This window comes from Botryllus schlosseri, chromosome 3, assembly GCF_051294905.1.
Source record: "Botryllus schlosseri isolate E-star chromosome 3, Bs_hap1, whole genome shotgun sequence".
In the NCBI taxonomy this organism is placed as follows: domain Eukaryota; kingdom Metazoa; phylum Chordata; class Ascidiacea; order Stolidobranchia; family Styelidae; genus Botryllus; species Botryllus schlosseri.
In genome coordinates this window covers 16,599,450-16,621,122 of record NC_137238.1, presented here as the reverse complement: position 1 = coordinate 16,621,122, position 21,673 = coordinate 16,599,450, and the positions used below count along the sequence as shown (strand labels likewise).

Genomic DNA, 21,673 nt, shown 5'->3' with positions numbered 1-21,673 from the left:
CGTAATGTTGTATATACCTATTGACTCAAAACGTTCTGATCTCCAGATAAACCTGGATCGTGAGGTAATTGTATTGAACCAAATTCCAACGTTCGCATTTACCGTTACATCTTTTATATGCCTCACAAAGCATACGCATGGTCAACGCCGCGTCACGACGAATAGAAAGGTGACTTACAAATGTGCGAATTCATATCGTCGCTAAAGCAATAGGCTAGAATTGGATATGAAGTTTATCGAATAGCAATAGACTATCTTAAAATTCGAGCAACCGATTCTCTGTCGACAAAAGGACCGACGGGATCTATTTTTTATCCAATGCTGTTGCGTCTTTACCTACAAATCATGGTCGATTTGTATTTGTTTTACTGCTTGCGTCCTTACCACTCATGTTTTGTGAATCTCTGTGATTGTTGTTTGTATACCATTCTCACGTCAAACTAAATGTTTATTTGATCTTCGAATTTCGAATTTCAATCACTGAGATGTGTGTCAGTTAAAAAGCATGAAGCAAATACATTGCAAATATTAATGTATTGTTCGTTGCAATAGTCAAATTCTGCACCCCGAGAAACTAGTTGCCATTTTATAACTGTATAGTATACAGTGTTCGGAAAGTATGAGTTGCTCGCCTTCATAGTTACATTCGCAATCAATCGCTAAAAGATTATCGGAAGCCCGTGTCATACATTGTGCACGAGGTAGCGTAGTGGTATAATACGCAGCTGCAATTTCAATGGGTTGCGGGTTCGAGTACGACCGAGGTCGACTCCGGAATTCCGACCCAAGTGTTGGATATTTATCTAGGCTAGCCTACTTCTCGCCATATCATCCGCGCTCGCGATGTCTTGTAAAAGTCTACGAGTCGGCAGCTGCACGGAATAAAAAATGAGGAAAATTGGCCTGGTGTAATTGACGACAGTAGTCGACCCTGAATACCGCCGCCGCCACCACCACCAACAACGACAATTACAACAACAACAACAACAACAACAGCTTCTATTATTAATGTATGACATAATCACCGGCCCAAGTGTCTTGCTTTATCGAGGTCACTCCGTCTGTTTTGCATCCACCTGTTTTAAATTCTGAAACGGCAGAAGACGTGTGGTCCCAAACTGATGTTCAGAGACAGCATAACGATGGCTGAAGAACGTAAAACTGTAGTTTACAAAGATAATTTCACCTATGTCAATATTTGCATATTATTAACACGTTTTGAAACAAAAATAAGGAATATCTCAAATAATAGAGCAAATCCGGAAAAACTAATTTCATTTTTGGATTCAGCGACATGAAAATACCCTAAAGCCGTTGCAACTTTCTTGGCACCAAAATGTGTGTTGACTAGTAAATCATTCAACACGTTTCAATTTTCTTTTACTCATCCTGACGGAAGGAGAGGCATTGCCTGGCCTTCCTCTCCTGACCACACGTTACAGATGTTAACGCTACTGTTGCCTGACGAGAAAGTTGACATCGATACAAATGCAGGTTGAAACCATCCATCACATTTGCCTAAGTCATTTAAATAAGCAGTTACGACTTGGAAACAATGTTAACTTTAGGTCATCTCTCGCAATAAGTGCAATTAGGTGCGATTCCTTGAAATGATCTTTCATCATAAACGGGGTAATAATTTGGCATTTTTTGCATTTATTTCAGAGACTGCAACTTGCCGTGATCATCTCGAGAAAGTCCGTCCGGATGAGCTAGGTGAGTTAGATCACTTTTACGATTAATAAATTGCAATCAAGGGGAGCAAAAGTATATGTAGCTACGAAAATTACTTGCAGCCTATTATTCAACATATTTCTAACATTAGTTGAGATTTTTAGTAAGAAATTATTCCACGTGAATAATTCACTCAAAACAGCAAATGTGAAGTACGCTTAACTTCTGTAGGTAACATTACAAACAACTGATGCCATGGTTTAGTTTTCAGCTGGACCGTAACTGCAGTACCAAAAACTCCTTTAATTGAGGGAGGAGACTAGCACGAAATGGGCCTAAAATTCTTTCGAGAATGAACATAAATTAGAGAGAATGTTTCCAATATTTTTGCAGCTTTCTTCAATTTTTTTCGCGCTAGGTGCGATCTAGTGTTGATGGAATCGTTCACATAGGCATTTTGGCGTCGACCATTATCGCTCCGCGCCGCACCAAGACATCTAAAGTTTAGGCCAACATGGTACGACGAGAAGTGTACCAAAATGTTCTGCGACGAGAAAACTTTATCTGTAAAGGACTGCACTTATGTTGACCGAAAATTGCAATATACAGATGTCAAATTGTTTTAATTTAGTGGTTATATTACTCCTCACCATAATGGAACTAGAACCCCAATCACACAGTGGATGTGGAGATTGGATTGGTTGATTTCGCAACGTGTGTGGACCAGAAGAAGTACGCCAGAGTTATACGATCTTCCAGGGCCGTAACTGTCTCTCCTCAAACCCCCGATTGGTTTGAGGTCGAAGGGCCCCAAATTATTCCGTTTGTTGTTTGTTGGAGGAGATTTATTGAACTTGAATATTTTTGTAGCGCTTGGCGTGATTTCATATCTATTCCTGCCCTTAAATATGATTAATAATAGGTAAATGTGTCTATTTTATATAGGCTTACCATATTTTGGAAATCAAAAAAGAGGACACTTTTTCAGAAATTTTCAACTTGCAAAACCGGAGTAAAATTCTCAAAAACCGGTTAATTTTTCCCACTTTGTGATCGGTTGACTAAAAAAAAAAAAAAAAAAGGGCATCTTTTCGCTCAGAGCTAAAATCACCGTTTTAAACTCCGAAACACCAGCCGGAACTTCACTTCTGTGCTAATATACGGCATATCACTCGCAATTTGCTCTAAATCTGCCTAAATTTTCAAAAAAGAGGACAAAAGGGCGTCCTCCGAGGACACTTTCAAAAAAGCCAAAAAAGAGGACAAATCCTCTTAATAGAGGACGTATGGTAAGCCTATTTTATATAAATATGCATATTGGCGGCGGCGACTACCACACTAAAGGCCGTATCAGACGAGGCGATGCCGGCGATGTCGGCCGATAATTTCTCTACTATCATGTGAGAGATCGTTGCACTTGATTAGTTTCAGAAGGCGTTGACCCGTTGCATTTAAACCTGCTCGGGGATGATTGACATCTGCGAATCGGTTTTTTGTTTAGTAAGGGCATTTTATGAAATATTTCACAAATCTGTGAACTATATTGTTACCAAACAATTTCTTCACCAATATGTCTGTCAAGGTCTCTGATAACATGTGTTAAAATGTTGAAGTTAAACTCTTGTGGGAAACCCACAAAAAAAGCTGTTGAATTTGACAAATTTGAAAAAATAAAATAAAAAAATGAAGAAATATCTTTATCGGCTATAAGTAACTAAGGATGGGTTTAATAATGGTTTTTCATGTTTCCTAATTGATTGTTAAAATTTACATTTTACTACAAGATGTTTTGGGGAAATATATGTAAAAGTAATGGCACAGATGGCAAAGTTATCTAGTCATAAGTACACCGTTCAGTAATTCGATACCGAACGATTCAACAAATTTCAGTGATTCAGTAATTCCTTAAATACAGTTATAAGCCATGCAGCAAGGTCTAAAACGGTATTTTCTGTATCATTCCGTTCTATAAGATGGACGCAATTGTATCGAAGTACAAAAGCGGCTATGAATCCACCACGGCCTTGTGTGAGTTCATTGTCAATTGTTACTGAATGGTTAGTCGCTGTTTCACCATAATTTCTGATCCTTGGCATATGGATCAGCTTGGATCAGACGCTCATCTATCCAGACAACACACTATGAGCAGTGGTTTGGGTTAATAAAGCCAACGATCCTGCGTTTCAACATTCCAACTGGAATGGCTGGATGAAGAGAATCAATGGTAATGATGCAAAACAGCGCGCACAGATCGAGTTCCTTCCAGTTATTGAAGGAGACCCCGATGACCTCAAAACCTTCTTCCCCAGTCTTAAAGAGTTCACACAGCGCGTTGGGGCAGCTATAGTGACCGTCGATCTTCCGATTCGACTGAAGGCTATATATATAATGCAGCAGACAAATTTTAACAGTCATTCCAAGGTTGAGTAGTTTTCACCAATTGAAATCTTATCTTGGACCAATTGGTGACAGCATGGAATATTCTGCGCTATTAGATGTGGTCCAGTTGATCTATGCTGGAAGCACAACAACCATCCACATCATGGATGGAGGATGTTTTGACAAGGCAATCCCTCCTCACCTCCTCGCCGATGCAGCTATCTATGAACATACCATGGAAATTGCCTTAACTGAGGATAAACGTGGTGACATGAAGTCCTTCATGGAAAAGGTGACTGGTGGGGAAATGGGATCCAGACACTGTGACCCAGTATTGCGAGTATTTGAGCGAAGGTTTGAAGAATCGTTGAATCAATTTGCAAAAAGAGGAAGAACACCTGCACTCTGGGTGGAGTAGGCTACCAATACATGGTAGATATATGCCCAATGTCTTTATCAGAACCGAGTGACTCGCAGACCACAATGGGAATATTTCCTGCATTGTTACCAAGATGCCTCACACCTGCAGGCCATCATCAGTGGTTCTCAAACTTTTTTCGGCACGCCCATTGATAAAAAATTTCGCCCCCCTCTTATCGTCATATCAAAAAGTGTTAAAAAGAGCAACCAATGTTGCAACCCCAATGCATTGTTTGGTGGCACTGTAGATATTATGGCTGTTGAGACACTTCTCAAATATGTAGTTGCAGTTGAATAATTTATTAAACGTAACCATATGCATGTGCAATGATGACATGTAGCACATAGATATTTTAGCGATTTTGGTGCCCAACCCCTTCTATTACCCCCTTGATCTTAGCTCGAACGGACCTGACCACAACGTGAATCAAAAATTAATGGCAGCTACCCGCATTTACCAGTTACACTTCATTCAGGGACATCTTCTGATTAGTGCAAGATTCGCATCACTCAAAATCTAACACCGGTGTGTGGATGGTACGGCGGGATTATGACATTTCAAATCGAAAGGCCTAATTAGGATTATTTCCATTGTTGAAACTGGAGGTTTCAGCACAAATTAAGCTCATTCCGAATTCGAGAAAATCATTTCTCTCAGGCAGCCTCGCGTCGCCCCTCAGATGCCTCCACGACCCCCCACCCCCAGTTTGAGAACCACTGCATTAGAACGTCTGCCGCCCATGGGAACCATGTTGGTGAACCCGCAGAGGAAGAATGAGCAACGGCTTTTCTGGCCACAGATGTTGGGTGCCCAACTGCCCACTCTCAGTCATCTGACAGATGTCTACCGGCGAATGGAGGAGGACGTCAGTAGACATGTACCCGTTCACAGAGAGCTTATCAAGACACAGATGAAGCGAGATGCAGGGGCCATTGAGCTTGTCCTAATGGATTGAAGAAATGAAGCCATTCGTCAACGATGGATAAAATGGGTTGCGCAGGTATTTCTCAACTGGATTCACAAGTATACAGTTGATGCCGTAGTCGAAATACTGAGGGAGCAGCTGAATTTAGGATGGCCATTGGCCATGCAGATCAACCTGGATGAAAAGTCAGTGACGCCGACCATGGTTGTCATGTCAAAGGTGAAAGCAGGGTTTTACTGACTCGAGTCACGATTTTTTTATGACTCGACTTGACTCGAGTCATTTTCTAAAAATATGGATCTGTGTATTGACTCGACTTCTCGAGTCATTGCGCATGACTCGAACCAAGTCATATGACTGTACCTCAGACGGCCAAGACCAACATTTTATGGTAATTTCGAACAATAGTAAAGTAACTAAACTACTGGGATTTCGTCTAATAATAAGTGTACTTGAAAATGCGACCAAAAACTGCTAAAAGTGAGGAAAACTAGTATATTATAAATGCGAACCATTCGATATCACCAAACAGAGTTATAAAAAAGAGGATTTAACATGGCTTTAACTGGAAACTGAGCAGTATCAACACAATGACTTGGACTCGTACTTGAGCCTTAATACCATGACTCGAACTCAACCCTCTGCTCGCTGACTTGGACTCGGACTTGACTCGGTGGTGAATTGAAAATGAATCGACTTGACCCGAGTCAAAACTATAAAATTGATATTGACTTGTGACTCGGAGCCTTATGAGTTGGTTACAATCCTGTGCAAAAGCCCTGTCATCGCAATGAAAATGTCCTAAGGTTTACTAGTAAAACATTCACATTGACTCATTAAAGTTGTTCAACCGACTGATCAGTTTCACCCAGCGGGATATGGATGTTGCGACAAGCTTACAGTATATGTACAGTCCTTTCCTGCTGTCTCTGTTCAGCAATAAAAATCAGAAGATGAACAAGGCTACCAAGGCAAAATGTTCGAATACAACCTTGTAGGCCTTAACTGAACCACTTGCATTGACTACAACCATGCTGGACCCTCATAATTGATGGTGGATGGCTTCTGTACATGGTGAAGTGGCGTCAACGTCAGACATGATAGGGAATTGCCAACAATTACCCAAGCTACGTGCAGTAGGTATCTGGGCCGTTACTTTCAGAATGTCATTGTGGTCTTTGGTGGTTACAGCAGTTCACCAAAACATACAACATGTTCTCAAGGAAGACAGCGACAGGAGTGATAAAATCACAGACACTAGCTCTAACAGAGGGTGCAGCTCCATAACGTTCACTCCGTGAGTACCTGCAGACCCGGGATTTGATTCTTTTACAGAACTTGTCTCCGAACCCTAGCGATTACGGATGGACAATAAGCGTGCATAGATATGAGCCTGATGAGCTATTGCAGTTCAGAAGCTATAGTTGTCATAAAGATTGCAACAACCGAATATACAGCTGCAAGAAGAATGAGGTCACGTGCATTTCAGCCTGTGGAGTATGTAAAGACCCTATTATGCAATAATTGCATTGACGATGATGTTGAGTCCGAAGAAGGCATAGGCAATGCCTGTTGAAATGTCTTATATTGTGCATGTGAAATAGGCTACCTCTTCAGTGAACATGGCTATGCGAAATAAAGGCGATTTAGTGCATGAATATAAAAGTGGGTGTGGCGTTTTTTACAAAGCAGGCCTGTAGTGAATTATAAGTGTTAACAATTAATTGAGAATCATGGAAAACCAATATTAAACACGTCCTAAGTTACTTATGGGCGATAAAGATTTTTTATTGTATTTTATTTCTTAATTCGTCAAATTCACAAAGCCGAGCATGTAGTGAATAATAAGTGTTAACAATCAATTGAGAATCATGGAAAACCATTATTAAACACGTCCTAAGCTACTTATGGGCGATAAAGATTTTTTTATTTTTTTTTTATTTTTTTTTTAATTTGTCAAATTTAACAGCTTTTTTTTGGGGGGGGGTTTCCCACAAGAGTTGAACTTCAACATTTTAACATATGTTATTACACACCTTAACAAACATATTGGTGAAGAAATTGTTTGGTAACAATATAGTTCAAAGATTTTCATAAGTTTCCCTTACTAGTTGTTGTACAGGTCAGGTACACTGTACAGTGTACATTGTACAATGTACTGTTCACACTACCGTACCGTATTATGATCAGTGATGGGCGGATAGTGATTTCTGAGAATCCGAATCCATCCGACAGCTCAAAGCTCTGAGAAGCAATCCTTCCGAATACGAACAATCTCATCCAAATACCCATGCAAATCCGAAAAATCTTGTCAATAATCCAGAAAATCCGAACAGAATAAATATTCCGAAGAATCCCAATTGTGCAGCGGAGCTAGATACATTTAGGGCCTAGAGTTGGCTGGTTTATATTTGCTTGGACCTTTGACAGAACAACTTTAGAGTGCTACCAGTCCTATAACAAGGGGTACATTGTCCGTTTTGTTTGTCGAGCTGACGATTTTTTTCTTTCGACTTGAAGTCAAAAGTCACGTCTGGTCAAAATTATCCAGAAACAAAGTAACAACTAGCCGAAAATATTCGAAACTAATTCTGCAATATGGTTATGATGCCTGTCGTGTCCAATGTGTTCATGTTGCAATGTCTTGTCGAATGAAACCTTCTCGGAACCATGGTAGTATAGTATTTGTAAGGGTAGGTCAAAAAAGTTGAAAGTAGCACGAGTTTTGACTGCCATGATAGCTGCAGAAGAATGTGCGCGTGCTGGTGCTACTCGAAGGTGGTGGGTGCATCCGATTTTGCAACGCCGGCCTATACTGGATAAGGGAAGCAGCTCAATAATTTGGTACTACATCGCTGCAATTCGTTTCGCAATGCCTCGCCAGAAGGTCCGTCCGCCAAACGGCTTGAGCAAAAGTGACACTATTCAAGTCTCGACACTCGTTTATATATGGATACGCATGAGCGCGTTTCCCACTTCTCTCATCGCCGGCGATGTCGCCGAGTTAATTGACACTGTCAATTAAAATCGGCGGCGATTCGGCCGATGACAGCGATGATAAAACAAACACTAACACGCTCCGCTGACATCGCCTCGTCTGATACGGCCTTAACTAAACTTAACGAATAGGCTATTTGCAGGACTTGGATCAATTGACCCGTATCGCATAGCAACCACAAACTGGTTAGCAAGCTACTTTCTCGCGCACCTGCTTCAGTGCTAAATATCGCTTAGTGTACTGTTGATTTCTGGTTGTAAACGTTTCGGAAATTTGTCGTCACAGTGATGAAAGATTTACCTGTGACAGATGTCACTCCTTCAGAGATGATTTAAAATGATTTCGTCCATATAACGCAGAAATTTCTGGGTAACGTAGCCGTATATTATCGTTTTAGGGTTGTAAACGTTCCATAATAGTGTCATGGAAAAGCGCAAGGCTTCAAATGTGTTGGATATCTTAGCTTCAAGAACTATGTAAACTCCTTGTGTCAAAATGATTGATTTTGTAGCCGTTATTTGGCAGTCAACTATATGATTTTATGACACAAAATTCAACATTGCAGGAGATTGGCTGCTTGATATTTGTTGCAGCATTAAGTTAGGTGTGTATAGTATACTATACTATAGTTGTAGTGTAGTGGCAGTTGGTAACCATTGCAGTATTTTGAGAATTGTTGTCGATTGCAATATATAGAGCAGTGCTCTTCAACCGGGGTTGTCGTACACCCTAGGGTGTACCAGAATTTGCAAAGGGTGTACCACTCGAATGGGGTGTACAGGGGTGTACCAGATCCGAATTATAATGAGCCGATGGCTAGCTATCACAAAGACAGGTTTATGGGTCAGTACAGGTTGACGCACAGGTTAATGAGCAATATGGTACGATGTTATCTCAAGTGTAATACTGTACACCGCTTGATTGTGATGTCATAAGCAAATATTTCTCCTATTCATTTAGCCGTCGGCAATAGACCACTGGTTCCGTTTGGTGTTGGAAAGTATGCAGTTAACAAACATGTGTTCAGCTAGTGCTAGTCATTTGTCTTTTAGTGATTTTTGAGGAAACCGCCGCGATAGCTCAGACTTCTTGAATCGGTACTTCCTACCCGACGTTAATAAAAACCGCAATGCACATAAATGAAGTGACGTAGCCAGCCAGGGTTGAAACAGCTTCCATGTTGAAATCGAAACCCTTTTGTTTTAAAATGCCGATTTTATGTCCAATATTTCGCCATACATTTGCAATTTAGTATTTTGTTATTAGTGATGCAAATTAGCGACATTATAGACTGCGTATAGCGGCATACGATCTGAGGTTACTGACATCCCATGTGCTATTATCGACTGTGTGTGGTGTGGGGCAGGCCTGATACGCAGAAGGCTGGTGCGCCTGCTATCATCGCTGATCAGAATTACCGCTTCTGCAGCAGTGGCTTTACCTACTCCAGTGGTTCCCAACCTTTTTCGACTCATCGCCCCCTTTTGAAGGTCCACACCGATCATCGCCCCCCAAATATTGAGAACCAAAAAACAGCACTTCGTCACCCCTTAAAACGTTGGTCTTTGGTCCGATAGGGTGATAAACCACCTCAGACCCCCTGTCAGCCAGTGGTTTTTTTTCGCTACATATCAGCTATACCCTATTCATGTAGGCCTACTGTTTGTTTGGTCAGTCACCGTATTTCACCTAAACGCGCGAAGTGCCACAAATTTATATAATTCATGTATGAGTCGGTCAATATAGTCGGGAATTGCATATATATTGCTATCAATTTTTTCATCCTCTTTCTGCTCACGTAATCAGATTTACCGGTAGATCTAAGTGTGGTGTGCTGGAAAAGGTAGGGCACCCCTAAATAATAATTAAACATCTTCGGCCGTATACCCGTTGGCAGGAATGAAACAGCACTTCGTCAGACCACCAAAAAACTTTGGTCTTGGGCTCCCATAGGGTGATAAACCGACCCCCATCACGTTTTTCGCTTTGCCACGAAATTAGGCGGAAACGTTGTTATATTGACATCGTTACATGATGCTATCTCGTGACCTCCTATATCTGGTATGTCAGCAGATATGGAAATCGTCAAAACGTACCAAACTAAAAGACGAAGTTGATTTCAAATTGGTGTTTCTTAACTGGCAAATAATTTTTTCTTTGTGGGATGTCATTTGTCCTGATAGGGTTAAGGTCGCCAGGACAGTAACATTAGGCTTACCATATTTTGGAAATCTAAAAAGAGGACACTTTTTCAAAAATTTGCAACTTGCAAAACCGGAGTAGAATTCTCAAAAAAAAAAAAGGTAATCTTTTCCGCTCAGACCTCAAAATAACGTTTTTCTCTCCACATTGCCAGGTGGATGACTAAAAAAAAAGAAGGTCATCGTTTCGCTCAGAGCTAAAATCACCGTTTTTCACTCCGAAATACCCGCCGGAGCGTCACTTCTGTGCTAATTTGCGGCATATCGCTCGCAATTTGCTCTAAATCTGACCTAAATTTTCAAAAAAGAGGACAAAATCTCAAAAAAAGAGGACGAAAGGGCGTCCTCCGAGGACACTTTCAAAAAAGTCAAAAAAGAGGACAAATCCTCTTAAAAGAGGACGTATGGTAAGCCTAAGTAACATCCGACGCCAGCCATTGAGGCACATATGGACAATTAAACATTTATGTATGAGTATACATATCGAAGTTTTCGGTCAGCACAAGGGCATTCCTTTTCGGTCAAGGTCTTCTCGCTGCTGATCGGTCTGGCACACTTTTCGGAGTCGCATGTTACATGACCTCTAACTTCATATGTCTTGGTGCGTCGTGGCGCAGTAATGGCTGACGCCAAAGTCTCCCATTTCCATAAATCATGTGTATTTTTGTTGGGGGACGGGTACCCCCAAGTCAAAACATATGAAAATATTAAATCGCGCGAAGCGCGGAAATTTTTGGGAAAAGTTCCATGAATTTCTAAAAAAATACACTACAATTTTTGTTAATTCACGAAATATTTTTTGCCTCCAATTGGGGGTTTGGGGTGCGGTAGTTACGGTCCCGACTCTGATATAGCCGTCTTAACGCGCCATCGCCCCCTTCGTCCGTTTTCGCCCCCCTATCACCCCCTTCGTTATTTTCGCCCCCCTAGACCGCCAAATCGCCCCCTGGGGGGCGATATCGCCCACGTTGGGAACCACTGACCTACTCTCTCCCCAATACTGTTACATTTAGGTTTATTATCGTTCGTAATGTCATGCTGTTTTGGGGTTGACACGAAATAAATTCCAATTTGCGTGGCGGGCGGCCTAACTGGCTGCGAATAGACTCTGTGACCAAATACTATTTTATTCAAATCCAAATTTTTTGACGGCAATAACTCCGCTTCTACTGGTTGGAATTGAACCAAATTTGAAGAACAACTTTTTTATAGACAACCTAATACTTTCATGGGGTGAACAGAAAAATTTCACATTTTTTGTTATTTATTTTTAGAAACTTTCTTCTTCCGCAGCCATGCGGCTACTGGTTGGAATTGAACCAAATTTGGTGTGTAGGCTTAAGTTAGGTAACATAACAATTTTATCAAGTAGCCAGTACGATTTGAGGAAAAAAGTCATTTTTAAGGCCCCTAATGAACAGGGGTGTACGAGTTTTGAGCAAACGTTAAAAGGGTGTACCACGTCGAAAAAGGTTGAAGAGCACTGATATAGAGGATACCGCTATCTTTAAGCCTGAAAAGACAATGACTGCCAGTACGTTGACGTGTTAGGAATTCAGGCAATGTGCTACATACAGTATATATATATTGAACATCTTGTGCTATTGTATGGATTCTCAGTCGACCCATTCAAAATATTAAGATATATACCTATATTACAAGTTCTTGATCATTCTGTCATGCTGCCAAGTGCCACAACCGAAAGAAAAATGAGCATCAGCTCCAAGTGATGATGCAACAAATTATCTCAAGGCCTGGATTACTTGATTGATTGCCTGGATTGGATTACTTTACTGTTTGGCACATTGTAATATCTTGGGTTTCAAGACAACATGGCTTTACCACATGCATGCGAATTAATGATCTGATGGAATATCCCAAGAGAGAACTTGATGAGGCCCTCGTCAAGAATTCAGCCTGGACCCAATTATGATCACCACATAAAATTTGGTCATACGGCAAAAGGCAGCGTGGTTTCATGCCAACAGAAAATGTCAGCAGATGATCCGACCACTGAATAACTGTCCTGAACTTCTTTCCCGATGCTGATGTCCGCTTCGAAAATGATACTTCATTTTGCCTACACCAAGAAAACCGCACTTCCGTAGATTCTGTGAATCTGTCTAAACAAGTGGACATGGAGGTAGAGGAAACGGTATGGGCAATGGGCATAAAGTCTCAGAAGTTATTGAACCTGATAAGGTTGACATGCATTTCTCTTCAACAATATCTTATGATATGGGTATCGAATGCAAAACGAAAATTAATAAATTGCACTTCTCTCCATGTTTATTTGTAAATTCAATGAATAAAAGAATGTAATTAGTTCCGAACATTACGAAGTCAATGAAAAAACGAACAATTTTTGTCGCAAGTTGGTTGAACCAATATTCAGAGAGAGTCAGTAACGAAGTGCTATTTTACATGAGTACTCGGATCATTATGCGTTGGGGCTACTCCCACTTCTACTTGACAATTTTAAGGCAGTACTTTTTGTCAGTTGTAAAGTAGAAAGTAGCTTTGGCGCATGATTGCATCCCCTTGCGTGAGGTTGTCATAACAACTGGGGAAAATAGCCCTAGTACCACGGTAACTAAATCAATTTTTGAAAATTGCACTCATTCGCAGTGCCATTACTCTTTTGAATAATTCTTTGAACCGATAGCAGACGATATAGATAATATTAGGATCTTGGTTGCTTTCACACCCTATTTAGCGTCCACTTGCAACATCATAATTTTATTTATTACACGAGCTTTCGGAGCTCCGCTCCTTCTTCAGGTGTTACTCTTTTGCGCAGATCAATATATACAGTGCAATGTTACCAGTTGTCACCTGGCATTATTTTCTAAAACTGAGTGACCATTGACGAAATCTACTTCATGTAACGAATTTCTTGACTGCTTTTCAGAAATTCATTTCTACTTTCACTTGAAGTACTTTTGACATCTGGAAGTAATTATTTCTACTTGTACTGGAGTAGAAATGACGGCGCTACTTCTACTTCTCGGTTACCAACAATGACTGCGTTGACCACCTCTGGGTATAGGATGACCGATCGTCTCACTGCGTTGACTTGCTCTAAGATCTATTGGATAATTAATTCCCATATAGTTCGCTAAATAACGCACATGCGACATCAACTATTATTTTCCAAATCCACTTCAACCGCAGTTCTGAAGTAGTGCTAACAAAATCAGCATTGTATAACACAACAATGAAGAGCCCTGCTTTGTTTAGTCTTGATGGCAGGATCTCCCAAAAGATACTTTCGATGTTTTCAGCGACATTGTTTTATGTCAGCACGCCTGCAACCAAAATCAGCAGTAGCAGACAGTATATCCTGATCCTTGTGTGTCCCAGCAGCTTCAGTCATATCTTCAATCCAAAATCAGGCTCCACAACAGACAAATAGCCTAGTACTACTTAACAAGCAAATACTCTTACCACAATTTAAACAATTGCTCTACTTCAAATGCATGAATTTAAGTACATATAATCAAAGTCAAGTACTGTAATATGAGTACGTCACCGATAGATTTCTGCGTAATTATGACGGTATCATTCTCAATGCTTTGTACAGGATTGACACCTAGCATAGTTAAATCTCTGATGACTTCTACAACAAATTTTCGAAACGTTTACAACCAGAGATCAACAGTACACTAAGCGATATTTAGCACTGAAGCAGGTGCGCGAGAAAGTAGCTTGCTAACCAATTTGTGGTTGCTATGCGCTACGGGTCACGTGATCAAGTCCTGCAAATAGCCTATTGAAATACAAATGCAGTATATCCAAAAAATCTCTATTGAAATTTCGACGAAAAATCATAATTCTATTTACGTAGCAAGACGACTTCTGTACACCATTGACGAAGCTAAGTGCGTTAATGCTACTGCTGCCTGATGAGAGAGAGACATACAGACACAGCTCGCATTTGACTTCTTCGTCTAATATGCGATTACGATTTGGAAAACAATGTTAACTCCAGCGAGGTCACCTCTCGCAAAAAGTCGGTATGGAATTTAGATGCGACCTGCTAGAACTGAATTCTAATCGTGATTAGTGCAGTATTTTTACTCATTCCGCGTTTTTTCAGAGAAGGTAACTGGCCGAATGCTTCGGGAGGAAGTTGATATGTTAGAGGAAGGTGAGTTCGTTAAACATGACAATGAATAAATCCAGCAATCCAGCGATACAAAAGTTAATTAAATTCAGAGCATCATCATTGCTTGCATTATCTGAAACTGCTATAGCTTGTGAGTAACATGTAAACCATCCATCCACGACATGATAATAGGATTTTCCTTTATGGCAGAGGCATCCAACCCGGCGGGCCACTTCTAAAAGTTAGATAAAATATAAAAGAATGAATTACCCAGCTATTTTATTGTGAACTTGCAAGGCCAACCAAATCTTTGAATCAGCTGACTGCAAAATTTGGGATATTGATAACTAAAATATCAGGTCCGACGCATTGGCGTATACGCGCCAGGGGCTAGCTACAATTTTCGTAGATCTTTGTTCATGACCATTAAGTAGAATAGCGAGGTCATATTTTGCGGCCCGCGACCTGATTTGAAATTTTGTAAGAGCGCTTATTAAAGCATTTTGAAATGCTGAAATATATTTCACTTCAAAGATCGCGTTGTTGTTCAAAGTACGATATTCTCCTGTGCCCTATATCACTATTCCTCCCTAGCTGATACCGCTTCGGCGATGTTAATATCATTCAAAGGTGGTAGAATTTGCTGATATGAATGGGCATATTGCCTTGACGTGCAATGGCCCATCACTGCCAAACCGAGACGCTTTAAAAACGACTTCATGCTCCCCAAAACACCAAGCTTTACGAGGAGATAGATTTCCACCAAATACGTATCTAGCTAACCCCATGTAACTAATGAGAGGTTTGGATTATTCTAGAAATTGTCTTCGCGCTATACGCGGTTGATTTTTGATTTTAATGTAGAAGTGTCCTTATTGTAATCTGAGCCCCATAACGATATACTAATTTGTTTCTGGTAGGCCTACGTTTGGGCGAATCCAATATCTTTCCACTATACCGACAATCCTGATGGGAGGTCAAGAAATAACAGCATAAAACAAAGGGGACTACTTAACTTTGGCCCATCCAAAGATGCAGCACTTTCCTAGATTTTCGAAGACATCCGCTGCATCAACTCAACCGGTGAATCTGATCACATGGGTCGATAAAGGATAAATATTTGACAGCGATATGTGAAACTATACTAATAATGCCGAAATTCACTCTTGAATATGAAAAAAATTTCGCGCATGGCGCGACTACAGAACGGATCTCTGTGCTCGCTCATAACATGACTAATTGACTATGCTCACGATTTTGGTGAGCATAATACGCCGATATGATTAAATAGAGACTGGCCCGTCGCCCATGACAGAGGGCACAACATTGCATCGACGTAGACTTATCAAAACGTGGTTGTCAAACTGCGTTGCCTATTTTTTCGCGATATTGAGGTCATGCGGCCCGCGGCCTTCACGAAGTTTGAAAAGTGGCCCGCGTCCCATTTTGAGTAGTAGACCCCTGCACTAAATCGAACTCACTACACGGGATTCATCGTGTGGGCCACATTTCCACTGAAAAAACTCGAACTCATCGTGCTGGTTGCCTTACTTGAACATGCGAAACTTGAGTTAAGAGAACGTAGGTTCACCGTGATGCTCCTTTAAAATGCGAGAACGCATGATCACATGCGTAGGTGGAGCAATACATGGTCACTAACAGCAATCCATATAAGCTCTAAAGCTGTTAAAGGAAATTTTGAAACATTCAATTATTATTGGTATTTTATATTGATGTTTATAAATGACTAGATTTTGAACATTTTTTCCCAAATTCACACAGTTTTCATTTTATTGCTCGAAAATGAAGCGCGAAACGAGAGGGAAAACGCACAGATGCAGCATTGATAACGCAGTTCATCGTAAATAGCTTAGAAGTTATTATAACTGATATTAATGCAATGGAGCTGTCGCGATAATTTCGGATATCTAAATACTGATCGACATCTCATTTCCCAAAGTATTTGGCGGTAAAATATAATGTTGCGCTACAAGCCTATTTTACCGCCAGTACAGCTACTTGCCAAACAAGAACGTGGGTTGTGGGTAGCTATGGCGTTGTCTGTAATTGTGAATGTCACGTCCACGGCAGTTCATTTCACGCCGTAGACCAGGAAGACAACGTGTATTTGAAAACTGCGTTGTCATATTGGTGTTCCCATGTCTGCTATTGTCCTTAACCAATCAAGGTATCGCGCAATTAAAAATTTCGAGTAGGGCCGGCTCCATCGAATACGCGAGTGATATTGGTCGCCGGCGCGAAAGTAACTTAAATTTGAGGATTTTGAAAAGAGTTCGAGCCCCTAAACCTGAAGACGGCATTATGTCTTTACCTCTACTCGAAGACATGTTTATACTGCCACGGGAATAATTATTCTGGTCATGATAAAAGATACTACCAAGTCGCTGCAATATTGATCAATTCAGTACAAAAATATATATTTGTCAAAGAGCCATATCTTCTACCTAAAAGAGCCATATGTTCCAGACCACTGGACCAGATAATGGTCTTAGTACTTCGCGCCATTTATTGTCACTCATTTTTTAGCTTTTAGCACTATCTCCTCAAAATTAAAAATAAAAATTACGTCCGATTTCCAGAATTGAGTCTGAGTATATTCTCAATTATGAAAGAACGTGTCGTCTAAAATTCGACTTCACATCTGCACTCGCAGAAAGATATTCAGCGATAAAACCTTTGTACAAATTGATGAGTGCATATTCGTCGAAATATTCGATATTTATATGTCCAAGCGTCAAATAACCATGTCCTTGACAAATCAGCCCAGCGGTACATAGATGCGACTGATCGCGCTTTGCACGGTTAGGTAGTTATTTATGTACAGTTGCAAACTCACTTTTCATGACACAGTTGTCATCGATTCAAATTCGTAGTAACATAAGAGTTCTTTTCATCGTTACCTTATCCGGCTCGCTCCTATCGGACGACTGAAAAAAGTTAACAGCATTCAAGTGTCCCTAGAAATAGTTCGCAAATCTCTTGTGGCCCTTAACCGAAAAGGTTGGAAGCCCTGTCGGAAAAGCATTTTCAGATTATCCTTGATTGGTGGATAATCGATAGGATTATCAACGAAAAACTGAAATAACTCCGCTTCTACTGGTTGGAATTGAGTCAAATTTGTTATGCATCGTCTTTGAAGACAGCGGTACAATTACATGGGGTTGGCGGAAAAATTAATTTTTATTTCATTTTACCTAATAAATTAAAAAATCTAATTAGACCTGTGGAGTCCTATCCTTGTTAGAATTGAATCAAATTTGATGTGCAGCGTTTTTTAGGGTGACCTGACAATTTAATCAGCGAATGGCTGGAATCGGGGGGGAAGTTATTTGTGAAAAACCCTTGTGGTCATTAGATTATCTCGTGTTCAGACACAGCTTAATGATGGCCTAAGATCGTAAAACGTAGTTCACAAAGATAATTTCACCTATATCAAAATTTGCCTATTATTAACATTTTTGAAACCAAAACATGGAGTAGGCTATCTCAAATAACAGAGCCACTAATTTCATTTTTGGATTCAGCGAAATAAAAATACCCCAAGTCGTGGAAACTGTCTTGGCACCAAAATGTGTGTTGACTAATGAATCATTCAATACGTTTCAATTTTCTTTTACTCATCCTGACGATAGGAGAGGCATTGCCACACCTTCCTCCCAAGACCGCACGTTACAGATGGTAATGCTACTGCCGCCTGGTGAGAAAGTTGACATCGATACAAACGCAGGTTGCGACCATCGATCACATTTGCCTAAGTCGTTTAAATAAGCAGTTACGATTCGAAAACAATGTTAACTTTAGGACATCACCCGCAAAAAGTGCGATTAGGTGCGATTTCTCGAAATGGTCTTTGATCATGAACGGGGAATTAATTTTGAAATTTTCTGCATTTATTTCAGAGATTGCAACTTACCTTGATCACCGTGAGAGAGACCGTAGGAATGAGATTGGTGGGTTCGATCACTTTTACAATTATTGAATTGCAATACAGGCGAGCAAAAGCAAATGTAACTCGAAACATCGTCATTGCTTGCATTCTCCGATACTGCTGTAACTTGTGAGGGGTGTTATAATTTCACTATATCATAATATGATGATCGTTATCCTTACGGTATCAGTAATATGAATGTTTTATAACAGGGCTGTCAAATAGCCTACATCAGAGGTCTCAAACACGAGGCCCGCGGGCCGCATGCGGCCCGCCATAGCAGTTTGTGCGGCCCGCGACGACATTTTAGATTTTTATTAATTTGGCAATATATAAGTGTCACATATATATTTTCAGGTTATAAAGTGAATATTCCCTCTTAAATTGCCCCGAAAGCCTGAATCTATTCATCAAGCATCATAATCACATCAATAGCAAACGTTGCCGCAGTGGAAGATTCACTATTTCGCCACATTTCCAATTCATGATGACAAAACCTGATCCTTAGACGATTCGTGACTGAAATTTGTGAGTTGCACTTGGACGCGACCTTTTTTAGAATTGCACAGACTCGGGCTAACTCGATGGCAAAATGAATATGACTCGAGTGGACTCGGAATACCGTGAATTTGTTAGAACCACGGACGCAACAAACTAGTCGCGTACAAGGGAGATAGTAATAGATCAGAAGGTCGCAGCTTGGTATTTCGCTAACTAAGCAAGTAGTTTTGGCAACCATTGGCAATCTGTTAGTTACATCTTTGGTCGCTTAACCATGTTATTAGGGTCACTCAAAGGTTCCGATAGTACCGTAGTGGTACGCTCCAACGAAGTAACAACAATGTGCCGCTCGGCGTTCCGAAATTTCAAGCACTAGGACACATTCATCAATATATTTATATTATATTTATATTTTTTTCTGCTCCTATTATTGAAGATATTTGGCCATGAGATTAATAGCCTACTTATCAGAAGGATAGCCTACCCGAATCCTGGATTGGAATTACAATGATCAACCTAAAAATGTTTTGATATCAGATCAGTCTCTATTATCAATCTGTTAACTTCAAAATATTCACAGTAGCTGCAAAATTATAACCCGATAGCTTTTATGATGGCATCATACGTTTGTCCGTCCGTGTCTATATCTTATAAATAATATATATTATGTTTAATCGTGGAGTTGAGTACAACAACAATTCTATTCAAATAGTTATAAATCTGATGATTCTTTTCGTGTCAGGCCTAAATTGAAACAAGAGTAAATCACATTTTGACGATGTGTGTTTACTGTCAGTCTGGTGGATCGGCTCACTTTAGATAGGACAATTCATTCCCGCCAAATAAGGCCTACTTGGAAAGACATAGAATACCCGATGCGACCCGCGGCGTCGTCAAAATTGGAAAACTGGCCCGCGAGCACATTTGAGTTTGAGACCTCTGGCCTACATGGTCCACGTGCCGCCTACGAAAATTATTTGCAGCGTTTTATTCAACATATTTCTACCATTAGTTAAAATTCTTAGTAAGAAATTATATCACGTAAATAATTCCTTCAAGACAGCAAATGTGGAATATGTTTAATCTTTGTAGATCAAATTATAAACAACTGACCGCAGTGTTTAGTTCTTTACCAGGACCGTAACTGCGGCATTAAAAAACCCTCAATTGGGAGAAGACGAGCTTTAAGGGGGCCAAAAATTATTTTGTGAATGAACATAAATTAGAGAGTATTTTGTCAAGATTTGTTCTACTTTCTTCAATTTATTTCGTGCTGAACGCGATTTTGTGTAGATGGAATTGTACAAATAGGCATTTTGGCGTCGACCATTATCGCTCCGCGCCGAACCAAGACATCTAAAGTTTATGCCAACATGGTACGACGAGAAGTCTGCCAAAATGTTATGCAGCGAGAAAACCTTGGCTGTAAAGGACTGCATTTATGTTGACCGATTACTGGGATATACAGATATCAAATTGTTCATTAGCGCCTACATGCCTGGTGCCGAATCTTTATGTCCTGGCAATCTGAATCTTACAAGGCAAATGCCATTCCAGAGGGAAACATTAGCAGCGAAGAAACACCAATTTCTAATCGTGATCATCTTTAGTTTTTTACATATGGGTGATTTCAATATATTTTCACATAGCAAATAGAAGGTAATGAAATTAGAACATGTAAAGAAGCAACTAACTAACGAGCCCGCTTCAATGTGTTTAAATATTATTGCGGGTCTTCAATTTTTCATGACATCACCTCTTCAGCTCTGCCGTTAATCTAGTGTTACAACATTTTTGTAACACAAATTCCGGACGCCTTTTAGCACCTATACTAGCGTATTTCAAAATGAGGTATGAGCACATTGTCAATCAATGTGACGTCACCCTAGCAAAGCTTTGTCTGTCGGCCAGAGGTGGTTACGATCCGGTTCAGGAGTACGTGGTTGTGTGTTGTAAGTTGTAACCAGGGCCGAAGTCCCATTTTTTATCTCTTTTTCGCCGTAATAAACATTGATCCGGGGTCCAACGTCGATCCACCATCGATGCAACTTCTAGGGCTTACTATATGCATCGGCTTTTTATTTGCATCTGGTCAGTAAATGATTTGAATGAATTATGTCAATAATATTGGTTCTTTCATATATTACTATATAATTTGATCCTCGCTCCACCTACGTTACCAGCGTTAGCGGTAGAGCTGGTGGAGGACTATGACTTCGAAAATACGAGGAGCGTAATTGCATGTAGGCTACATCGTTAAGTCATGTTCATGTCACACCGATAAGATTATTTATGATCCTAATGCCTGTGCGCTCTCCACCATTGAGCTATATAAACACCGCAAACCCGGTGGTTTCTAAACTTTTGTGGTCGAAACTCCATTTCCACTTTGAAAATGCTCCGTGGCCCACCTCAAAATTTGATAATCTGATTACTAATTAAATGTCGGCACATTTGCTCAGACTCACCCACGGGCTATTTTAGAAGCGGATTTGATTACGTACAAAATCTTCATTG

General features: G+C 40.3%; 1 protein-coding gene and 2 long non-coding RNA genes across 7 annotated transcripts in view; 2 read left to right on the top strand and 1 right to left on the bottom strand.

Annotated features, from left to right (window-relative positions):
* The window catches only part of LOC145434972 (uncharacterized), a 190,850-nt gene extending 180,459 nt beyond the window's left edge, over positions 1–10,391 (bottom strand). Inside the window, exon 1 of the long non-coding RNA XR_013913655.1 lies at positions 9,839–10,391. This is a non-coding gene — a long non-coding RNA (uncharacterized LOC145434972). The remainder of the gene's footprint in view (positions 1–9,838) is intronic.
* The window catches only part of LOC145434939 (serine/threonine-protein kinase stk11-like), a 57,591-nt gene that overhangs the window by 23,504 nt on the left and 12,414 nt on the right, over positions 1–21,673 (top strand). For 4 of the 5 annotated variants that reach the window (XM_080312160.1, XM_080312162.1, XM_080312159.1 and 1 more), the window contains 3 exons: positions 1,666–1,716; positions 14,698–14,748; positions 18,627–18,677. In XM_080312160.1, the coding sequence (XP_080168286.1) occupies positions 1,666–1,716; positions 14,698–14,748; positions 18,627–18,677 (153 nt within the window). The remainder of the gene's footprint in view (positions 1–1,665; positions 1,717–14,697; positions 14,749–18,626; positions 18,678–21,673) is intronic. The other variant, XM_080312161.1, reaches the window with a different exon arrangement.
* Positions 1,723–9,648, top strand: LOC145434973 (uncharacterized). Its single transcript, XR_013913656.1, has 2 exons — positions 1,723–9,382; positions 9,429–9,648. It is a non-coding gene; the product is annotated as an uncharacterized LOC145434973 (long non-coding RNA).